Raw genomic sequence first — 18,400 nt, 5'->3', positions numbered from 1 at the left:
AAGCCGGAAAAGAATGAAAATTATTACGTAGTTTAAAATCGCGAGCGCGTTTTTTTATTCTGTATATGATACTGCGTAGTATCGGGAGCGTGACGAGTGTTGAATTATTTTGTGGGAATTGATCGAGAGGACGAATATATCACGAGACGCGTTAGAGATATTAAGAATAAAAGACGCGTAAATGCGGAATGGGTTTGGAAAATTTTGACAGCGAGTTGCCCCGCGTGTTTATATCCACGTGGCTCCGTTCCACGGAATCGGTGCGTGTAGTTGTTTTCAAACAAAGAGAGAGACCGGACAAAGTCAGCTGATCAGAGATACATCTCTGGTGGGAGAGAGCGGAAGGCTTAAATAGCACCGTTCGCCGCTCAAACGAACCAGTACTAACATTCAATTTCCAACAAAACGGCACTCCACTTGTTTCCGATCAACCGTCGGTCTGGCTAGCTGAAAGGAAAACACAACTTTCGTTCAGGAGCCTAGAAGTTGATTAGCAAATTCTAATCGTAAAAGAAGTGGCGGTAATATTGTCCAGTCAGTATTCAGAAATAGAATTTAAAAAAAAAGAACGCGGCGCGGGAAATTTGTTTAATCTGAATAATACAACCGACCTTTAATTCCGCTGCAAAATCCGTCAGGGATATTCTGCAATTTGTCGATGCAAGAGATTACGTAAAACGTAGTTCGTACATGATAAGTGCGTCGAGTGTGTTCGTCGAATACATATATATTTGTTCAGCATTTTTCTTTGAGCACCAAGTTTGTCGGATAAAGAGTTCGAGCCGCGAGTGTGTTCGATAGAATTGCGAAGATTGCCGCTAATCGACGGAACAAAGATCAAATAAGAAAAACCAAGATGAAGCCCCCGTCGTATAACACCGAAGAAGTACAGCGGATCTCCCAGGAACAAGGAGAACGCAATGTGGCGATGGCTGTTTGCGTACAACTCGCTGGAAGAGCGATCATCAGGGTTGTGTCGAGATGCGAAGCCGCTCAAGACAATTGCAATTTGGGTGAGCAGCTTGCGCGTAACAACGATCTCCGATATTTTACAACAAAGAAACAAACAGACTTTCAAATTTCGCGCGCAAAGGTTCACGCGCATTTCGCAATTCCGATGATTGTTCACGGATTTACACAACAGTTTCTATGAATTTGTTGTAACGATATTTGCTGTCGGAAGAGTAAATAGAACAGTGTTGTAAAATTTCAATCTGATGCTGTTAGGATTGTTCATTCGAATACAAGTTTTAGGTTAGCTAGCAGACGGTCATCTAAAGATTGTAATTGATCCAAATTCTGCCGCAACGCTCTGAAGCTGGCTGCAAATCAGTCAGTCGGCTGTAATCGAAATTCGAACGTTTCATATTCTTCGGCGAACTGCCAATCGAACTTGCCATATCGTTATCGCCTAGCTTTACCTGAGATCGAAACAAGCGATAATTCTAGCTATCGCGCAATTTGAGCAAACATTATTAATTTTGCAATATTGCGGAACTGTGTGTCTAGTCTGGAAAAAAAATTTGCAATTTTATCGACGTAAACGATTCGCAGAAAAATATTCCGTAGTAAATTGTTGTGTTTATGCGGTATATATCAGTTTTATCTAAAATTTCATCGTGATAAATTTTTACGTCGCTTACGCGTTATCAGATGCCCGATTATAAAGATAAGGTGGCGTCAAAACACAACCGGGTTGAACTCTTTCTTTGTTTGTGGTTGACACGACAACAAAGCCTATATGCAGACAATGCCACTTCAAGTGCGTAATCGCAAAAGTTGTATACAACACACTTAGACTACCTTCACCTTGCTATAATTAGTCATCCTTCCTTGTGTCGTGAGAACGCAATTTATCCAGTAGATTCATTTCGGACAGAAATAAAAATGGTATATATACCTATATCATATAGATGTAAATATATGCGTCACAATTTCACAGCAACCTCTTAAAGCTATCCCTCGAGTTTTTAAAACCCTACAGGACGAGAAAATTTATTTTACCGTTAGCATTAGCTTGGTATATTAAAACGATTACAGTTTCCTGCCTATAAACGATCATCACGAGAATACATAAATGTAGTAAATATATTCACATACACGTGCATGCGCGCGCGTACATAAGTTTATATGAGATCCTATGTTATGTTATTTATTTGCTTTTCGACAGACATCCTAAACGGAATAGAATATACGTCGCATTTTACAAGGATGGCATAAGCTTTTTAATGCGTATTATATGTGTATAAATATATTAGCTGTACAATATGTAGGTACAGAGTGAATTGCTATGTCCTGAATTCATAATTAAACATAATACCTATAAGCACGTGGGATTGGAACGTTGAATACATCGGAATAGTAAAATGCGATTGAAATATAAATTTCCGATACACAGTTTCTAATAATAATTCAAAGAACTGCGTACATATATAAATACGGTGTTGTAACATTTTTTTTTTCGCTCCCACCTAAAAAACTTGTACGTAGCATATAAAAACTTGGCAGAAGGACATCTCGAAAAGGTCGCTCTCGGATTTTAAAGTTTTCTCATTTAAATAACACAGTGAAGCTGCCGTTCGTTTGATTTGTAGAGATCTTGATTCTCTGTAAAAATGTCATTTAAAGTTCTGTTTCAAGGTCAATAGCATAGGCACTGCAGACATTTAAATATGAATACTATGCATGAAATTGACTGAGAGCTTTATGACTTTAGAACCGTTCGAGATACGAATTTTGCTCAACGGATACTTTTGTAGAGAACTAAATTTCTTACGGAATGCTTCTAGCATCATGTGCGTATTATGAAATGTGGCCGAGTGGTAGCAAATGAATTGTAACTTCCAAATGGGAAACCGATTTGCTGCGTAAAACAAATTTTTAGCACTCTAACCTCAAAATCGCGACTTTGTCGTCATATCTTGGCTTTCGTGATAGGAATTACAGGTTCAAACTCGTGCGGATAAGGCTTTTTGATTCACGTATTACATCTCGTCAACAAACCGTATACATACTTTTTGCAAAATGCAGTATTTTCAAGTAGGGTGAGAAAATTGTTACTTCCAACCCTTCCAACCGAAAGAATATAATCCTGTGACGAGAGTAGGTACATAAACGCCATTGTCGTCCGTGTACACGGCCCATAGATATACGGAAAATAACGCAACGCGGTATAGACAGCGTCAGCTGGATCAGCAATACTTTGTACTTCCTGGATTGAACAAGGCCCGGGCCTTGCCTTAACCATACTTGGAAAGATTTGAGACCTTGTGCACAGCCTTTTCTACCATTTTTAATTCGTCTTATTGCTCATGGTGACTCACGTAATGTGCTTCCTCTGATAATATAAGACGATCCAGGGTATTTAACTATTCGTACATGTGTTCAACTGCATACATACACATATATTTCGATGTTAATTTATTTATGTATTTAGTGTATATATGTATACATGTGCACGATTGCGAATGCGATGGTGAATTCGATGCAAAAGCAGTGCATAGAAATGCAACAACCATCCTCGTATGTTACATATCAGAAATGAAAACGGGATTTCTAATCGTCTGCTACAGTAGCGGCGAAAGTGAGCTGGAGGAAACGAGTTCCTGGATTTTTATAACTATAGTATACATGTGGGGCATTCAGTACTTATTTCACCGAGTTTCGAGCTGGTTATTTTTTATTTAGGGGAAACTTTCAGGCTATAATAGCACCTCTCTAATTAAAAGAAATAAAAATTTTTTGTGCAATTATTATATTGTCACAAGTATTTGAACCCTTTTATCACAATTATAGCTATGTTCAAGTTCTCAAATAGACTTGTTAGACTTGTTATTTGTCATGAGTATTTTGAGATTAATTCCGTGATGGATTAATTTTTTCTTAAATTTTCTTTCCAGCCTTTTGAATATTTCTAATATACAGAAATCGATGTTTCGCTATTTTTCAAATGTTGAAAAAGTCTTAGGTTTCTAAAGTACTTATCATCAATTTCATTCTCGAATGTTGATGAAATCTGAGGATTTTTTGAATCGTAACAGACATGCTGGAATTATGAGGAGGGAGTAAACTAATTTTATGCTTCTCTCATCGAATTTCGATGAATATTTATATTTCTTATTGAATCAAAGAGATTTGAAATTCGTCCAAAATCTTCATAATAATATTGAATCACTGTTTTCTGCGCATCAAACATTTTTGAAATACTGAAAAAAAAATCCGGGAAGAGAAAGGACTCCATCATAGAATCAATATTAAACATAATGATCGGAGTAAAATCTGAATATTTTTTTTTGTTGGAAATTTGAAAAAATGTAGTGAAAGTATAATAAATTTTTATAAATATTAGTAATTTCAGAATAATTACATAAAAAATATTTATCGGCGCTTTTTAAAGGTGCTATTATAAACTGACAACGTTTCGATTAATTTAAAAATCTGGATTTCGAAACCTCGTCAATTTGACATGGAACGCTCCATATGTACGTTCGAGGGGGCTGCACACAGCGACAGGGATAATAAAACTTGGTCTTTCGTATTACATGTATACCTGTACGCTTCGTTTGCCGGTTGTATAGTTGCGCGTTTGATACGTAAATACTTGAATTCAGTTCTTTGTTTGCTGAATATCCCGCGAAGAGTCTCGCTACGCGTTTAAAAGCTTACGACGCGAATTAGCAGCGGACCGGTTGCTCGCGCCCACGATGAAAATCGTATCAGCTTACACGCAATACTTTGCATGTATTTACCCATTTATACGTGCTTGAACACGTTGCATTTGTCTTTCTAGCCATTAATTGTTTTTACGATTTTCATGAATCATCTTGCGAAATTTTGTCTAGTGAAATGTCACAATTTTGAAGTAAAAATCGAACCACTCTATGGCTGCGCTCAGATATTAACTCCCAGTGCTGTCAACAAAGTTTCATCTCTTTTGCGCTGCTGAGTTCGTGAGTGGCTCTGTCTCTGTCCTAGGGAGTTTTAAGCGTTACCAACTAATTTCGCAACGTACCTCTAAAGACAAATTCAACTGCTACTTACAATTAGGATGCGTTCCGACATTAACTCCCAGTACAACAATTTATCATCACTTCTGCTCTGCCGAATTCGTGGGTAGCTCTGTCTCTCTCCTAGGGAGTTTTTTGCGTTACCAACTAATTTCGGAACGCACTCCAAGTGATAACTGAGATTTTACTCGCAAAAGTATAAGAAGCTCTGTAATTTTCTAAATACTTTTCTTAGATTTTCCGAGTTAAAATCTCATTCCTATGTAACGGAGTAGCACGGTTTTCATCAGTGGAATTTCTGATCGAACACTTCCGATATAATATTCACTATTTTCGTTCTATTTCATAGAATAATAGATGAGAATTTTCTGAATATTACTGAGAATTCATTATTCCTCTGAAAAAATTATAGGTTTCGTAAAACAATCTCACTTATCTCTGAGACTAGTTGAATATTTTTTTTATCGGTAAGTCTTCTGAACATCCGACTTCTTCATGTTCATAACTGGAAACAAAGAAATACAGACGAGCAACGAGTATTACACGTTTCGCAATCTAATCTTGTCTTTGTTTCTTTGCGCCTTACACGCTTAATATTATCCGAAAAAATTACTACATTTCAAAATTGCTGTTGTTGTTAATTGTTATAATTGTTAAAATTATATGAATCATATTCGCTTGATCTGTGCAATCAGTGAAGAGAATATTGCAATCACTTCTTGGATTTTTATGTATTCAATGTATACAGAATAATATCGACATCATCAATAATTATACAATATGAGTTGAAGAGGTTCAAGTTGGCTACATAATCGTAAAATTTAGCAAGTGAAAGACCGGCTTCAATACATATAAGCAATACCTGCGGCCTTTCGGAGTGACTTATTCAAGCACACGTACCTCGCGCGCATCAATATAGTGCCAGTAAAGATCAACAATCCGAAAATAGAGAACAGGCCTTGGCACTGCACCGAGAATATATACCATACATTCCGTTTAAAAAACATTTTCCCTTCCATTGTTTGTTCATTGTTTTTATTTGCTTTCATAGGTTAATCAATTTGTCGTCACGTAAGTCTGTAAGAAAAAACAACAAAAAATGCGTACGTGAGAGTTTTTCAGTGTAAGGTTTTACGTACATTCGGTTTTCGCTATTTACACCAGCAGCAACTGAACACAAGTCTGTGTACGCGTGTTTGCATGCATTATAGTCACCGCAGATGTGAGCTACGGGTAATACAGGGCGTTGCCGTAAAAGGAGGGATACCCTTAAATGGTAGCTTGTTTTAAGGCCCTAAGGCCAGCTACGCAAGCACGAACGCGGGAAAAGAATGTATATCTTGGCAAAAACCAATCTACTGGCTTCCAGGTTTCAATTCGCCTTTGCTGACTTGTAAACTACGCGCTAACAGCGTTCCAAGTCATTTTATAAAATTCTCCGATTAGGCACTGTGAAAAAACATCGTCCGGAAACTAATATATGCGTGTATTACATTTCAGGATTTTCGATTGGATGTTTAATTTACAAACCTGCGACTTAATATTGCCTATATAATTATAACAATTGAAAAATAATATAAAGACTGTAAGAAAAGTTTAATTGTTCAAACCCAACTCTCATTGAAGTCGAGAAACTGAAAATTCAGTTTGAATAATTAACCCTTAAACTTATTTCATCATGAGGGAAGAATTAAAAATTCCATTACGTGGTAGTAAACACATTTGCAATACGAGTTGTTTCACATTTGAAAGTAAGTGTTTTTTCATCGCATGTTTGACTCTCTGACGGCTTAATGCAACAAAATAAGAGTCTAACAGCTCACACGATGGTTTCTGTACTCCGATAAATTTGTTAAATTTACCTGTAACGGTCAGCTGATAGTCAACTTCGACGCCATATTGCTTTGAGCTCATACTTTTTTTAGATTGAAACAAAAAAATGGCAGATTGTCATGTATTTATTAACGCCTATTAGACTTTTTAATTCGTAATTTTTATACATATTCACAAATGAATTGTTCGCACGGTATTACGACCTTCTGAGGAAAAACGGAAACGAAACAGCGTTGCCAATTGAAAACCAAAAATATATTTTGAACTAGGGATCAACGAACTTCAAACATATATGAATTCCTCGTTCCTGTCTCATCGCAGGTTCAGTGTAAAACGATGTATTACATAAATGTGTTACATACATGCATCACGCTTCTGCGGATTGGTAATTAATTCGAACCGTACGTTGGCCTTGTTGCAAAACTATTTATACATGCGAACGCGTGTTTATAATACACGCGCTATGTATGTATGCGTGTACACACTTTCACGTCGATCAACTTCCGCGTTTCAATTGCCGAATACTGTCTGCCAATATTCTAACAGCAATTAGAATCCCATGTAGTGGGAAATAGAGATGTTATTTGATATTAAAATTTGCGTAAAAATGAAAAGATGAATGAATCATTAAGCTTCCTGAGCCTCAAAAGTTCTGAGAGAAATTAGAAGACTTTTAGGAAACAGATATTTGAAATTAATTTTTCGAGAATGCACCTGTAAAATCTGGACGTATTTTTAACGAATACCTTTCATGACAGTCAAGTTATAAAAAGTCTGTCAAAATTTTCATAAAAATATTAAGGTTTCTATGTAAATCTGTCGAAACGAATTTTTTTCCACAGAAATTGATATGTTTCTAAAAGTAAACCCTGGAAATGATCCGAATCTGTTAAATGAGATATTTGATAAAAAAAAAAAAAAAAAAAAAAAAACTGAAAAACTGTCTGAAATTGATATATTGAGTAAATTCATTCAGGGATTTCTGAAAGTTTCTAAAAATAATTTTCGCCAGGTACGTAATGCGAATTCCTGGCGCCGCCTAGAGTTAGCCTACTGGTAACACGGTACTGTATTTCTATCTCGTGTCGCTCGCTAGGTAACAGAAGCAGAGTTATAGTAGCCAAGATGGCGCACGCGGTAACACGAGTAGTGCTACGCTGTGAGAGAGCACAAGAAGACGAGGATTTAGGTAAAAGATAAATGTATTTGGAAGAATTTACCGCTCCTTCCACGATCCGTTGTTCGTCTAAGTGTAATTAATTCTTAGTCTAAATTCTTTTCTCATTTCGGTTACATTTCTTCAAACCAAGTTAGGTGGGGCTCAATCTGAAATACTCTACTTATGAATTTAAATTTCTCTGCAATAATTACGTAAATACATAAACGAAATAGAACGCGCCCACAAACAATCTGTATTAATATTCATAATATGTGAACCATAAACCGTTACACCGGGAGTTCTAGTCACGTGCTGTAGCCTCAACTTTTTGCTGCATGCAGGATTCTGCTTAGGCCTAGCACGATAAACAATTTCAGCTGTTCGAATCTACTCATAATGTAACCTATAATCTGTAACGTAATAATTTCGTAGACCTATTTCCGATTCCAATGTGTGTCACGTCTCAACGCTGCCTCTGGCGTGTGGCAACAATGGATGAGAGACGTACGTTTAACGAAAAAGCGCGGGAAACGCACATTCGAATTTTCAAATGTTCAAATTTCCGCTGTTAATTAATGGTTTTATTGTTTGTTCCTTCGCTATTTCGTGGTGTTTCTTTTGCTTCTGCGTACGCGATGAATCTACTAACCCATAATCGAGGTGCAGTCCATCTGTGTATATCGGCTAGATGCAGGCGGTAGTTATCGAGTGACCTAGTTTGACTCGTCTATACGGAACGCGGGGCGCAACAAAGTGGGACAACGTGGATATACATCTGTGCAATCCTCAAAATGAATCTTGAGTCGGAATTTCGTATCAGTATCCGTACGATTGCGTGATTTATGCATACAGAAATTTATACCAACAGAAGAGTTTCTGGAATGAAAGAAATATCGTTTGATTTGACGAAAAAAAAAATTGCTATCACAAAACAATTCGGGTTGTTAGGTGAAACCATATTTGGTAAAGTCTACAATTTTTTTTTTTTTTGCCTATAAGGCACTTTGCTTTCAATCAGGAAATATTCCTACGTGTGGACACGAAATTCAAGAAACAAAAAAATTAAAAAGGAGCACAAACAATCGACTGGCTTGAGATTTTGTATTCTAGAACTTCTCGTTATTTAGTTTGACAACCCTTCTTATCCGAAATTTTCATTCTGACAAACAAATCAGAAATTGCTTGACTGCTTTTACTCGAAATTGAATCAGTTCTAATATAAGCTAGATGAAACTAAATCAATTTTCCAAGTAGCGAAATATTCGAGTTTGCAAAGTCAACTCGATTGTGTTCGAGATTAATGCAGTAACTTTTTTCTCTTTAAAAGAAAATATGATTTTTACATATGCCTATATAATTATAACAATTGAAAAATAATATAAAGACTGTAAGAAAAGATAAATATGATTTTTACATATGAATCTTGAAAAACTGCTAGTAGAATTAATTGTAGTCAATTGGATATAATTGTTAAATTAACGACAAAATAATACACATGAGCGTATCTTTACGGTTAATTTGATAATGGATTTTACTTTGTGCTTGAAATTCTATCAAATGTGTTGAAAATCAGTCAATGTTATAGTAAGAAATTTATCGTTATGACAAGAGTAAAGTTGAAATTACAGTAGAACTTCTATTAAAACAGGAAGGACGGAACGGGGAATCACCTGGTTGAATGAAATCCGCGTATAATCCGAACACGATATATTATATGATTGATGAATGCGAAGAAGAGTTTTCAACGACTCAACAAGTATCCATAATAGTTCATATGAATGAAAATGTATTGTTTATAACCATTGCATTGTCGTTATAAAATCTACGAAAAATACACAACATTCTCAGTTTTTCACCGACTCGATAAAAGCTTCAAGTAATGCTTTCCGCATGCATTGTAGTCAATTTATTGAGGTTAAAATGGATTTTCAAAATTAAAAAAGAAGAACAAGAAAATATTTACCAGCAAGCCCGGTTGATCAATATCCTAACTGGATTAACCGGACCCGGTTAATTGAGGTTATACTGTATTTCGATTGCTTATCACACGTCCAAAATCAAAAGAAATACGTTCTCTAGAGAGTCATTCACACGTATTACGTTTCCAAAATTGACGTCAAGCATAGAATGATTGTGATTTTTCGTTACACGAAATAGCTCATTATTTGAACGATATGCATTATAGTTATGAAGTGCTGCATTTCAATGAATTATGTGTATAATAAGGCCAGTAATTGGGACGTGTACTCAAATATATATAATTTTTCTTTTTTACTGCTGGATAACAGTGTTGAAATTTATTAATTATTATACAGTAGAATATTTTGCAATTGTTATATGATCATATTGCGAAGGTTTTATTGATTGTAAGAGAGGTGGGTATAATTTCTCTTACAGTTTAATTTAATCTTATAAAATATTTTGATCTAATGTGGAAAAAATTAAATCACAACTCCGAGCCCGTATAATGCGGACGAGCTGGACTTGTTAATTAACTGGTAACCATTTTAGCTTTACATAAACAAAGTTTCTCAGGTGGAAATCGTACAGGAGAAAGCGTGAAATACCTGCAGTGTGTTTGCAAACACGATATTCACTTTCAAAGAGATTCTTTCGCACATGCAGGTGATCATATTCCCAAAGAAATACGTAATCGACTCATGCTAATACTCCGGCAGTTGTTCGTAATTAATGACTCAATAATACATATGGTAATAAGACCAAAAAAGTTACGCCATAAAAGTATTTGCATTAAAAATTTTACACCTTCTTATTTTTAAACACCATGATAGTGATATTGAAAAATTCATAAATGTCGTTACAATTACGTAGTTCATCGACAGTTTGAAAATTCCGCCAGATCATACAATTTTATTTTAACTTCTTGGGTGACCAACTGCAGCAATTTGAGACATAAGGAATGATGATTGTTGTTAACGATTGTGTTATTTCTATGAGTCAAACAGAATGAACAATGTTTCCAAAAAAATGACAGTCAATAATATTAAGAATACATATTATGAAATGCGGATATAAATTCAAGTTAAAGAAACGAATTTACACAATGAGCAAATGTAGGAGAACAATTCTGCCACGGTGTAAAAATACTTTTATATTTAGCGGATATTTTCAGGATGACCGCTCTGCTAATTTGAAAAAATCGCTTTGTATTCGTGTGAAACTTCGGTGTCGGCGACTGCACGGTCGGCTTTACTGAAAACTGCTACGACAGCAGATAAGCATCGCAATTTTCATGACGTATGTACATACATACCTTATTAGCCAAGCTTTTTTAATATGAATGTAATTTCCAGTATAATGAGAGTCATAAAAATCATTTTAATATAGGTATAATAATTGTACGTGATTGGTTTGGTATACATGCATATATCAAATATTTCGCCACTACCCCAATCATTATGCATATACCAGTTGGTGTGGTCTATAAAAAGATAATTTTTGAATTTCGACCGTCTCACCCCCCAAATTGGCTCCAACTAATTAAAAAATAATTCCCTAAATTTGTCAAATTTTTATCTCATACTGTAACCCGTGCCACCAGAGGGTCGAGTTCCCAATTTAACCCTTATCAATGGAATAGTCAATCTGCCAAATGGATTTCGATGAAATTTGAAAATGGGGAGTTCCTTGGGTAGCTGATTACGAAACTGGACTAAAAATTTCGAAATTCGAAACAGCGGATCCAATGTCGCAATACCAAGTGACTTTTTTAGATTTGCTATTTCTTTGAAAAGGGTTAAATGGGGAAATAAACCCTCTGGTGGCACGGGTTAGAGTTGAAATAAGAATCTGAAAAAAGTAGAGAATTATTTTTGAATTATTCTGAGTCGATTTCGGAGCTAGGTGAGACAGTCGAAATTGAAAAATTACTTTTTTAAGGACCACCCTAATATACTTATAATATCTATAAGTAGCATTGCAGCAATAATTTTTTCACTTATGCAACGTTTTGAAAATTCCGTATTTCATATATTTGTTTCAGATTTGTCCGAATGTCAACTGATGCAGGTGCCAGACGCGGTTTATCACCTTATGCGACACACAGAGCTGAAAAGATGCAACCTTTCCGGCAACGTGATTACGAAAATCCCGCCAAAGTTTGCCGTCAAATTTTCGCTGATCAACGGTAAGCTGATATAAAATCGGTTATAAGTGGTAAAGATAAAACGAAGTAACGAGACTGCACAGTTTTAAATGATTTCATAGAATTCCACAAAATTTAGTACGATTTCATACGATTTCAAAAGGTTTTATACGGTTTCATGTGATTTTAAAGATTTCACGAAATTTCTGGGATTCCAAACGATTCCATGAGATCTCAGTATTGGTGGTGTAAAATATAAGCAAAGTAAGCCTTGCACGTGAAAATCTGTGGTTATTGACAGCTATTTAGGTCCAATACCATTCTGTCTTTTTTTCTAATGAAGAAACTGTACCATACATCTAATGTTAATAAGTCGCAGTTCATTTCGTTTACAGTCGAACCTCGCTAACTCGAATCTCAGGGGCAGAGCTAATTTCTTCAACTGAGATAAGTTTCATCTTATCGAAGTTTTCCAGTTATAGAGAGTGACCAAAACAATAACAATATTCGAGTTATAGAGGCTCGTGAAGATTCGCCAAATATGTCGTCTTTTTTCTATTTTGAACCAGTCTTCACTGCTTCAATCACTCTAATCTTTTCACCGATGCTTAAGGTAGTTGGGCAGTGATTTCAGAAATGTTTAATTCACATGAGTTTTAATTATATAATTTTTTGAGTAATCTTGAACAATCCTGTAAAGTTTGAAGATGATTTGCGTTATTCTATGTATTTTCTTCAAGTTGCAAAGTTTTTTGCAAGGGAACAGACTGAATCTCGAACATATACAAGTTTCCGAGTTAGCGAGGTTTGACTGTATAATTGAATTATCCACAAATCGCCTACATTTAAACTTTCAATTGAGGTCTTCGAAAGACCAAAAACAATTGATGTAAAATCGACTTACAAGATGCATGTAACAAACTAATGCGTTATTCCAAGATATATTCATCGATTAATAGTAACAATAATGAGCTATCGCTAAATAAAATTCGACAAAGTTAATGAATTTCGCGTTAACAAAAGGTGCTAGATATTATGCCCATTTCAGATTACCAATCACTGGACTATTTCAATCGAAATATCTTTTCACGGTCTTTCATTTTAAACTTCCCGCTCCTTATTTTTTGAAGAACAAGACGCTGATTTAACTCATCTTGTCGGGCAAGTCTGAAAACTTCACGCTAAGATGCGTTTAGTTTTTTTGATTAAACTTGACATAAAAACTTTACGCTATTGCTAATTTTAAACCTCTGTTCCTTAATTATTCCAATTTGACTGATGATTGGATACCTTTTTGACAGGACTGAACACCCGATGTATTGATACTTGAGAAATGTTATTTCGCATGTGTTTTACTCACAAATTTTCAAACAACTTTCAACCATTTCAAAATAGTTTTAAAAAACGTTAATAATTTTGTCTTCCCACAAATTGCAAAACGCGTATTATAATATTTATGATCCATTCGAGATTTAATCTATTCCGGAATGATGCAATAGATCATGTAATATCATACGATACAGATGTACAATCACTAGGAGTTTTGCTCTAAAATTATCAAGGAGAAAATAACGTCATAATAAATGAATTGTGGGATTTTTAGCACACTAACACTTACGATTAATGACGTATTGTTAGCTATTGCGGTATCTTATTACGAAAATTAAAAACGTAGAACGTGATATTTTTGTACATGATTTTTGTCGTATTATTATATGTACCTGAATTAAAATTGTCTAATTTTCCCTATAAATTCAGATCATGGGTGATTGCAGCTTAGATTGCAGTCATTGAATAATTTATGCAGAACGATTTCATCAGTGACGAAAGTAAAAAATTTAATTCAATTGAACGTAACAAAAATAAAATATGCAAAAAAATCGAAATTAATCTAGAATGAGAAATTACGAAAAAAAAACTGGCTCGACATTAACTGCAACGCCAAATCTGACGTCGGCGCGAGACGCTTGACGATCACCATCTGAATCCAATATTAAAGGTGCGATATGATCAAACAATTTTTTTTTTTTTAATTCATCGACCAATTTATGTCCACCGTCAAATGAAACGACTAAAATTCAATAAACTGTTATACAGTAGATTCCAAATATGCTAGAAGCTTTACGAATTCACCAAATATGCCATTTTTTACCGTCCAAAAAACTTAGATAAAAACGGTGTGACTCGAATTATTATTATTATTATTTTTCAAGATTTTTTCAAACGTTATTATATTTTACGCGGACAAGAGCGGAAAAAATAGTAATTTCGTTGCGGTATTGATGAGGCTTTTCGACGAGACGTGAGGCTTACACTCGAGTCCAAAAGCCTTATCCATACGAGTTTGAACTTGTATTTTTCATCACAAGAGCCAAAAAATCACGAAGAAGTCGCTATTTTGAGGTTAGAATGACAGAAAAAAAAAATTCGATCTCGAATTTGGTGATCTACTATCGGAAACTATCGAATGAACATTCGTGTCAAATCAATCGCGCGTTTCCTGCCGCGATATTCACTAACAACTATGATTAATCCACTAATTCCGTATTTTAAATAATACATGAAAGATCGGTCAAATTGTTGTAGAAAAATGACGAGTTATCAGTAGATGAGTTATATGATTAATTATGAAAAATTGTGTATGTTTTATTTTCTTCAATTCAAGAATTGAACCTGAGCCACAACCAAATGAGTAAACTACCCGAGGAGCTTTCGGAATTGCAGGCCTTGAAAAGGCTCGATATTTCCCATAATACCTTCATTGCATTACCACCCGTCACTTGCAGAATACCTCAACTGGAACAACTGCTTGCCAACAATAATTCAATCATAGGTGAGTATCACAATTTTTTTTAACTCTGTTCACAAAAATAGTACTACTTTTTTTACTGTGTTTGTGGTATTTTTTTACTTACATTTCTTCTAGGGCTGTACGATTGATCGATTAATCGAAAAATAAAAAAAAAAAAAAAAAACCAAGTTTACGACCAATCGATTAACTGTACTGCCTTACTTTGTCCGCAAAATTCACCGTTTTTTTCTTTTGTTCCGCAGCGAACAATAAAACCGCGATGTAACACTTCAGTGACAAAATTAAAATTATGATAGTTAAATTAGTTTAACAGATCTCGATTTAATTACAAGTTAGTATGTCAATTTTTTATATGACTGATTTGTTATTTCAATAAAAAAAAAAAATATATATATATATATATAGGTATATATATGGGGTATTCCACGCCACCTCAACCAGTGTTAAACCTCGACCACCTCAAAATCATTTCATTTTTTTTCTACCACTCTACTCGGCAAAAAACGTGATCTGAATTTTTTCAACTTTTTTTATTAAATCGTTTATTTTTTATAAATATTTGAAGTCGATTGCGAATACCCATTTTTAAAAATATGAAAAAATTCTCACCCCCCGTTAAGGAAAACTTGGGCCGAATTTTTTTTTCCATATTTTTTTGTCGCCTAATTCGGAATTGTGAAATTTTTAAACTCAAAATTATCTTTACTCACTAGAGTGGCGTATCATCGAATTGGTGAAACCGAAGATTTACAAATAAATTGACCCTCATTTGACGCTTACGATTTGATCCTGTGTTAATTTTGGGTGTAAAATTTTTTAAATTCCGAATCAGGTGATAAAAAGAATAGAAAAAAATTCGGCCCACGTTTTCCTTAACGGGGGGTGTTTTGTGTCATATACTGAATTTTTGAAAATTTTCTAAGATTTAAAAAAATTGGCATTCGCGATCGACTTGAAATATTTATAAAAAATGAGCGGTTTAATAAGAGAATTTGAAAAAAGTTCAGATCGCATTTTTTACCGAGTAGAATGTTAGAAAAAAACATGAAATATCTTCGAGATGGTCGGCATTTAATACTGGTCGAGTTGGCGTGGAATAACCCATATACATAAAGTATTATTTTTAATACGATAATTATAACTCTGAGTCCTTGAATTTGATGTTTCGAAAAGCTGAAAATTATATTTTCTAATATCTCCGAATAAATAATCTAACGTAAAGAAACTACTGAGGGAATACATGTTACATTATATACTAATTTACAAAAATCGTAAGGCACGTGTTAATGTGTAAAAACTAAAAAGAGAGAAGAAAAGTTCAGGAGAATCCCCGCTCTCTTTATCACAATTCTCAAATTGGCTGACTTCTGGGTTTTCCATGATCAGTCTAATACGAAGTACAAAAAAATCAGGGCTGTGATCAATCAATATTGCAACTGACCGTTTATTCGATGAATTGGAAAAACAACGAATCGATTAATCACATACCCGTGAAAAGAAACGCAAATTTCCGGAGAAAGGTTGATTCTCAAGCGTTTTGTATTACGTGATTGAAAATTGGCGATAAATAATGTATTCCAATTACTGTTTAATAATTGTTATTTATATATATATTTTTTTAATGCATGTGTATGTGCAGATGTCGATGTGGAAAGATTGAGGCACGCACCGGCCCTGGAATTTATCGATTTACAAAACAACCCGTTGACGTCGCGAGTTCACGACCTGCTTCAAACTTTGATAGAAGTTAAAATCGAGCTGACACCACGAGAGCGGGAAGACTGGGAAGATCTCACAGTTTGAAAATGAAGCTGGAGTGGCGCGTTTACCTGATAAGAGAAGAAATTGTCTGTTTTTTTTACATAGAAGTGGGAAAATAGAGTAAAAAGATGTCGACCCAGTTGCACTTGTATGTTAATTCGATCGATTAAACGTGTCGATTAGAGTATTAGCAAATCGGGACAATGTGCGATTCATCAGAATATAGCCAAGTATAATTGTGTTTTACATGTGCGGTGCAGAAAAGAGACTGACGGAACAATAATATTTACCGGTGCGGGACACGTACGCCAAAGTGATCTAATTTCTTCATCTTATAAACACTAATTAAATGTAATGTAATATATAACACTTGTAACTCATCCTAGAAACACCCTTGCAGAACAGTTGCGATATAATTTTCGGATATAATCCCGTATTATGCGAGTAAATACATACAAATACGTACATAGAATATTGGTGTAATTGAAAGTCTTTCACAAACCACACGTTTACGATTACTGTTCATAAAGTCCATTGCTATCAAAACAACTACTGTGATTATATATAAGTATATCCATTATCGTATTATGTATAAGAGATTGTAAACGTATTTTGTAGAAAATTGTTACATTTCGTGTTTTCTTTTTTAATTGTTCAATTTATAATCTTATGAAATTATTCATGAAAATTATACTGTAATAACTATGCAAAGGCAGAAAGGAAAAAAAACGAGAGAAACCAGAAGACTTAAGGACTCATTTTAAGGCAACAGTTACGAACAACACTAGAATATTTGAACGTAATATCATTATTGCTCACAGTAGGTGTGTGTGTGAGTGTGTGTGGACATACACACACGCACACACACGCACAATATTTTTTTTTGATATTTAGGTATATACACATATTCAAAGATATATTGATTGATTTACAAACTATTTAGACTTCTGCCAAATATGAAAAAAAAAAGATTGCTAAACGTCAAATAATTATTATCTATGTCATTTTTTTGTACCATGTAAACAAACTTGAAATTTTCAACGATTTATTTGATAACACATGATGCGTTCTCACAAGGGTGTGATGTATTATACATATTGTATATGCAATATATATATAAATGATGTATTAGAACCCTAACGTTATTTCTTGCTAACCCCAGTGTTAACTTATTTAACACGTGTATACTATATATATATATAATAATGAGTTATTTTTTTTCTATGATGAAAACAATTCAATTTTGTGTTGTATATTGACCTGTCTGACTGCCAATTTTTCAATAAATAAATTAGTTGGTGGCTTGCTGAGTATGAGTGGCTACTAGATCAATTATTTAAAATGTTTCAGGGCGGGTGATATACGTACATACCTATGTCAACAACATCGCTCAAAGTTAGGGTAAAAACAATGTTCTCGCCTTAATCGAAATAGCCGCCCAAGCTGCACATGTTATCGAAAGCATTTTTGTGATTTAGACAGATTATTTACAGCCTTTTGTGCCGAAATGCCGAAGCACATTACTATTTGTATTTAATTTTAAAACGCCTGTCCTTTGTAAAGATTGTATCCTATGTTTGAAAAAAGAATTACCTTGTATTACTCTGTATTTCGATCTAGTCAATTGTCCAATCGGACGTTGCAATACATTTTATGAAACGAACTGATTTCTTTTTTCCTTCTCCTGTCTGTCTGTTTGTGTGCGTGTGTGTGTGTATGTTCGT

The 18,400-nt window shown here is 34.6% G+C and overlaps 1 protein-coding gene across 2 annotated transcripts; it reads left to right on the top strand.

The window, feature by feature from the left end:
• Positions 1–303: 303 nt before the first annotated feature.
• On the top strand, positions 304–18,336 carry LOC124416185 (leucine-rich repeat-containing protein 20). 2 transcript variants are annotated; one of them, XM_046897111.1, is made up of 4 exons: positions 304–1,013; positions 12,002–12,145; positions 14,769–14,936; positions 16,555–18,336. In XM_046897111.1, exons 1-4 carry the CDS (start codon positions 857–859, stop codon positions 16,716–16,718), a joined length of 633 nt encoding a protein of 210 aa, XP_046753067.1. In that variant the 5' UTR covers positions 304–856; the 3' UTR covers positions 16,719–18,336. The 2 variants fall into 2 exon arrangements, with proteins under 2 accessions (XP_046753067.1, XP_046753071.1); XM_046897115.1 differs by lacking the exon at positions 304–1,013 and adding an exon at positions 7,942–8,028.
• Positions 18,337–18,400: the final 64 nt, after the last annotated feature.

The sequence above is a fragment of the Diprion similis genome, chromosome 1, assembly GCF_021155765.1.
Source record: "Diprion similis isolate iyDipSimi1 chromosome 1, iyDipSimi1.1, whole genome shotgun sequence".
Classification (NCBI taxonomy): domain Eukaryota; kingdom Metazoa; phylum Arthropoda; class Insecta; order Hymenoptera; family Diprionidae; genus Diprion; species Diprion similis.
Note: the sequence above shows the minus strand (reverse complement) of the source record. Positions and strands in the feature narration are given on the sequence as shown.

Bases quoted from the DNA above. Each gene is read 5' to 3' on its own strand.
- LOC124416185 (XM_046897111.1), top strand. From the start codon at position 857: ATGAAGCCCCCGTCGTATAACACCGAAGAAGTACAGCGGATCTCCCAG. The intron at 1,014-12,001 runs GTGAGCAGCTTG...TATTTGTTTCAG, and splicing joins TCAAGACAATTGCAATTTGG to ATTTGTCCGAATGTCAACTG. The intron at 14,937-16,554 runs GTGAGTATCACA...GTGTATGTGCAG, and splicing joins CAACAATAATTCAATCATAG to ATGTCGATGTGGAAAGATTG.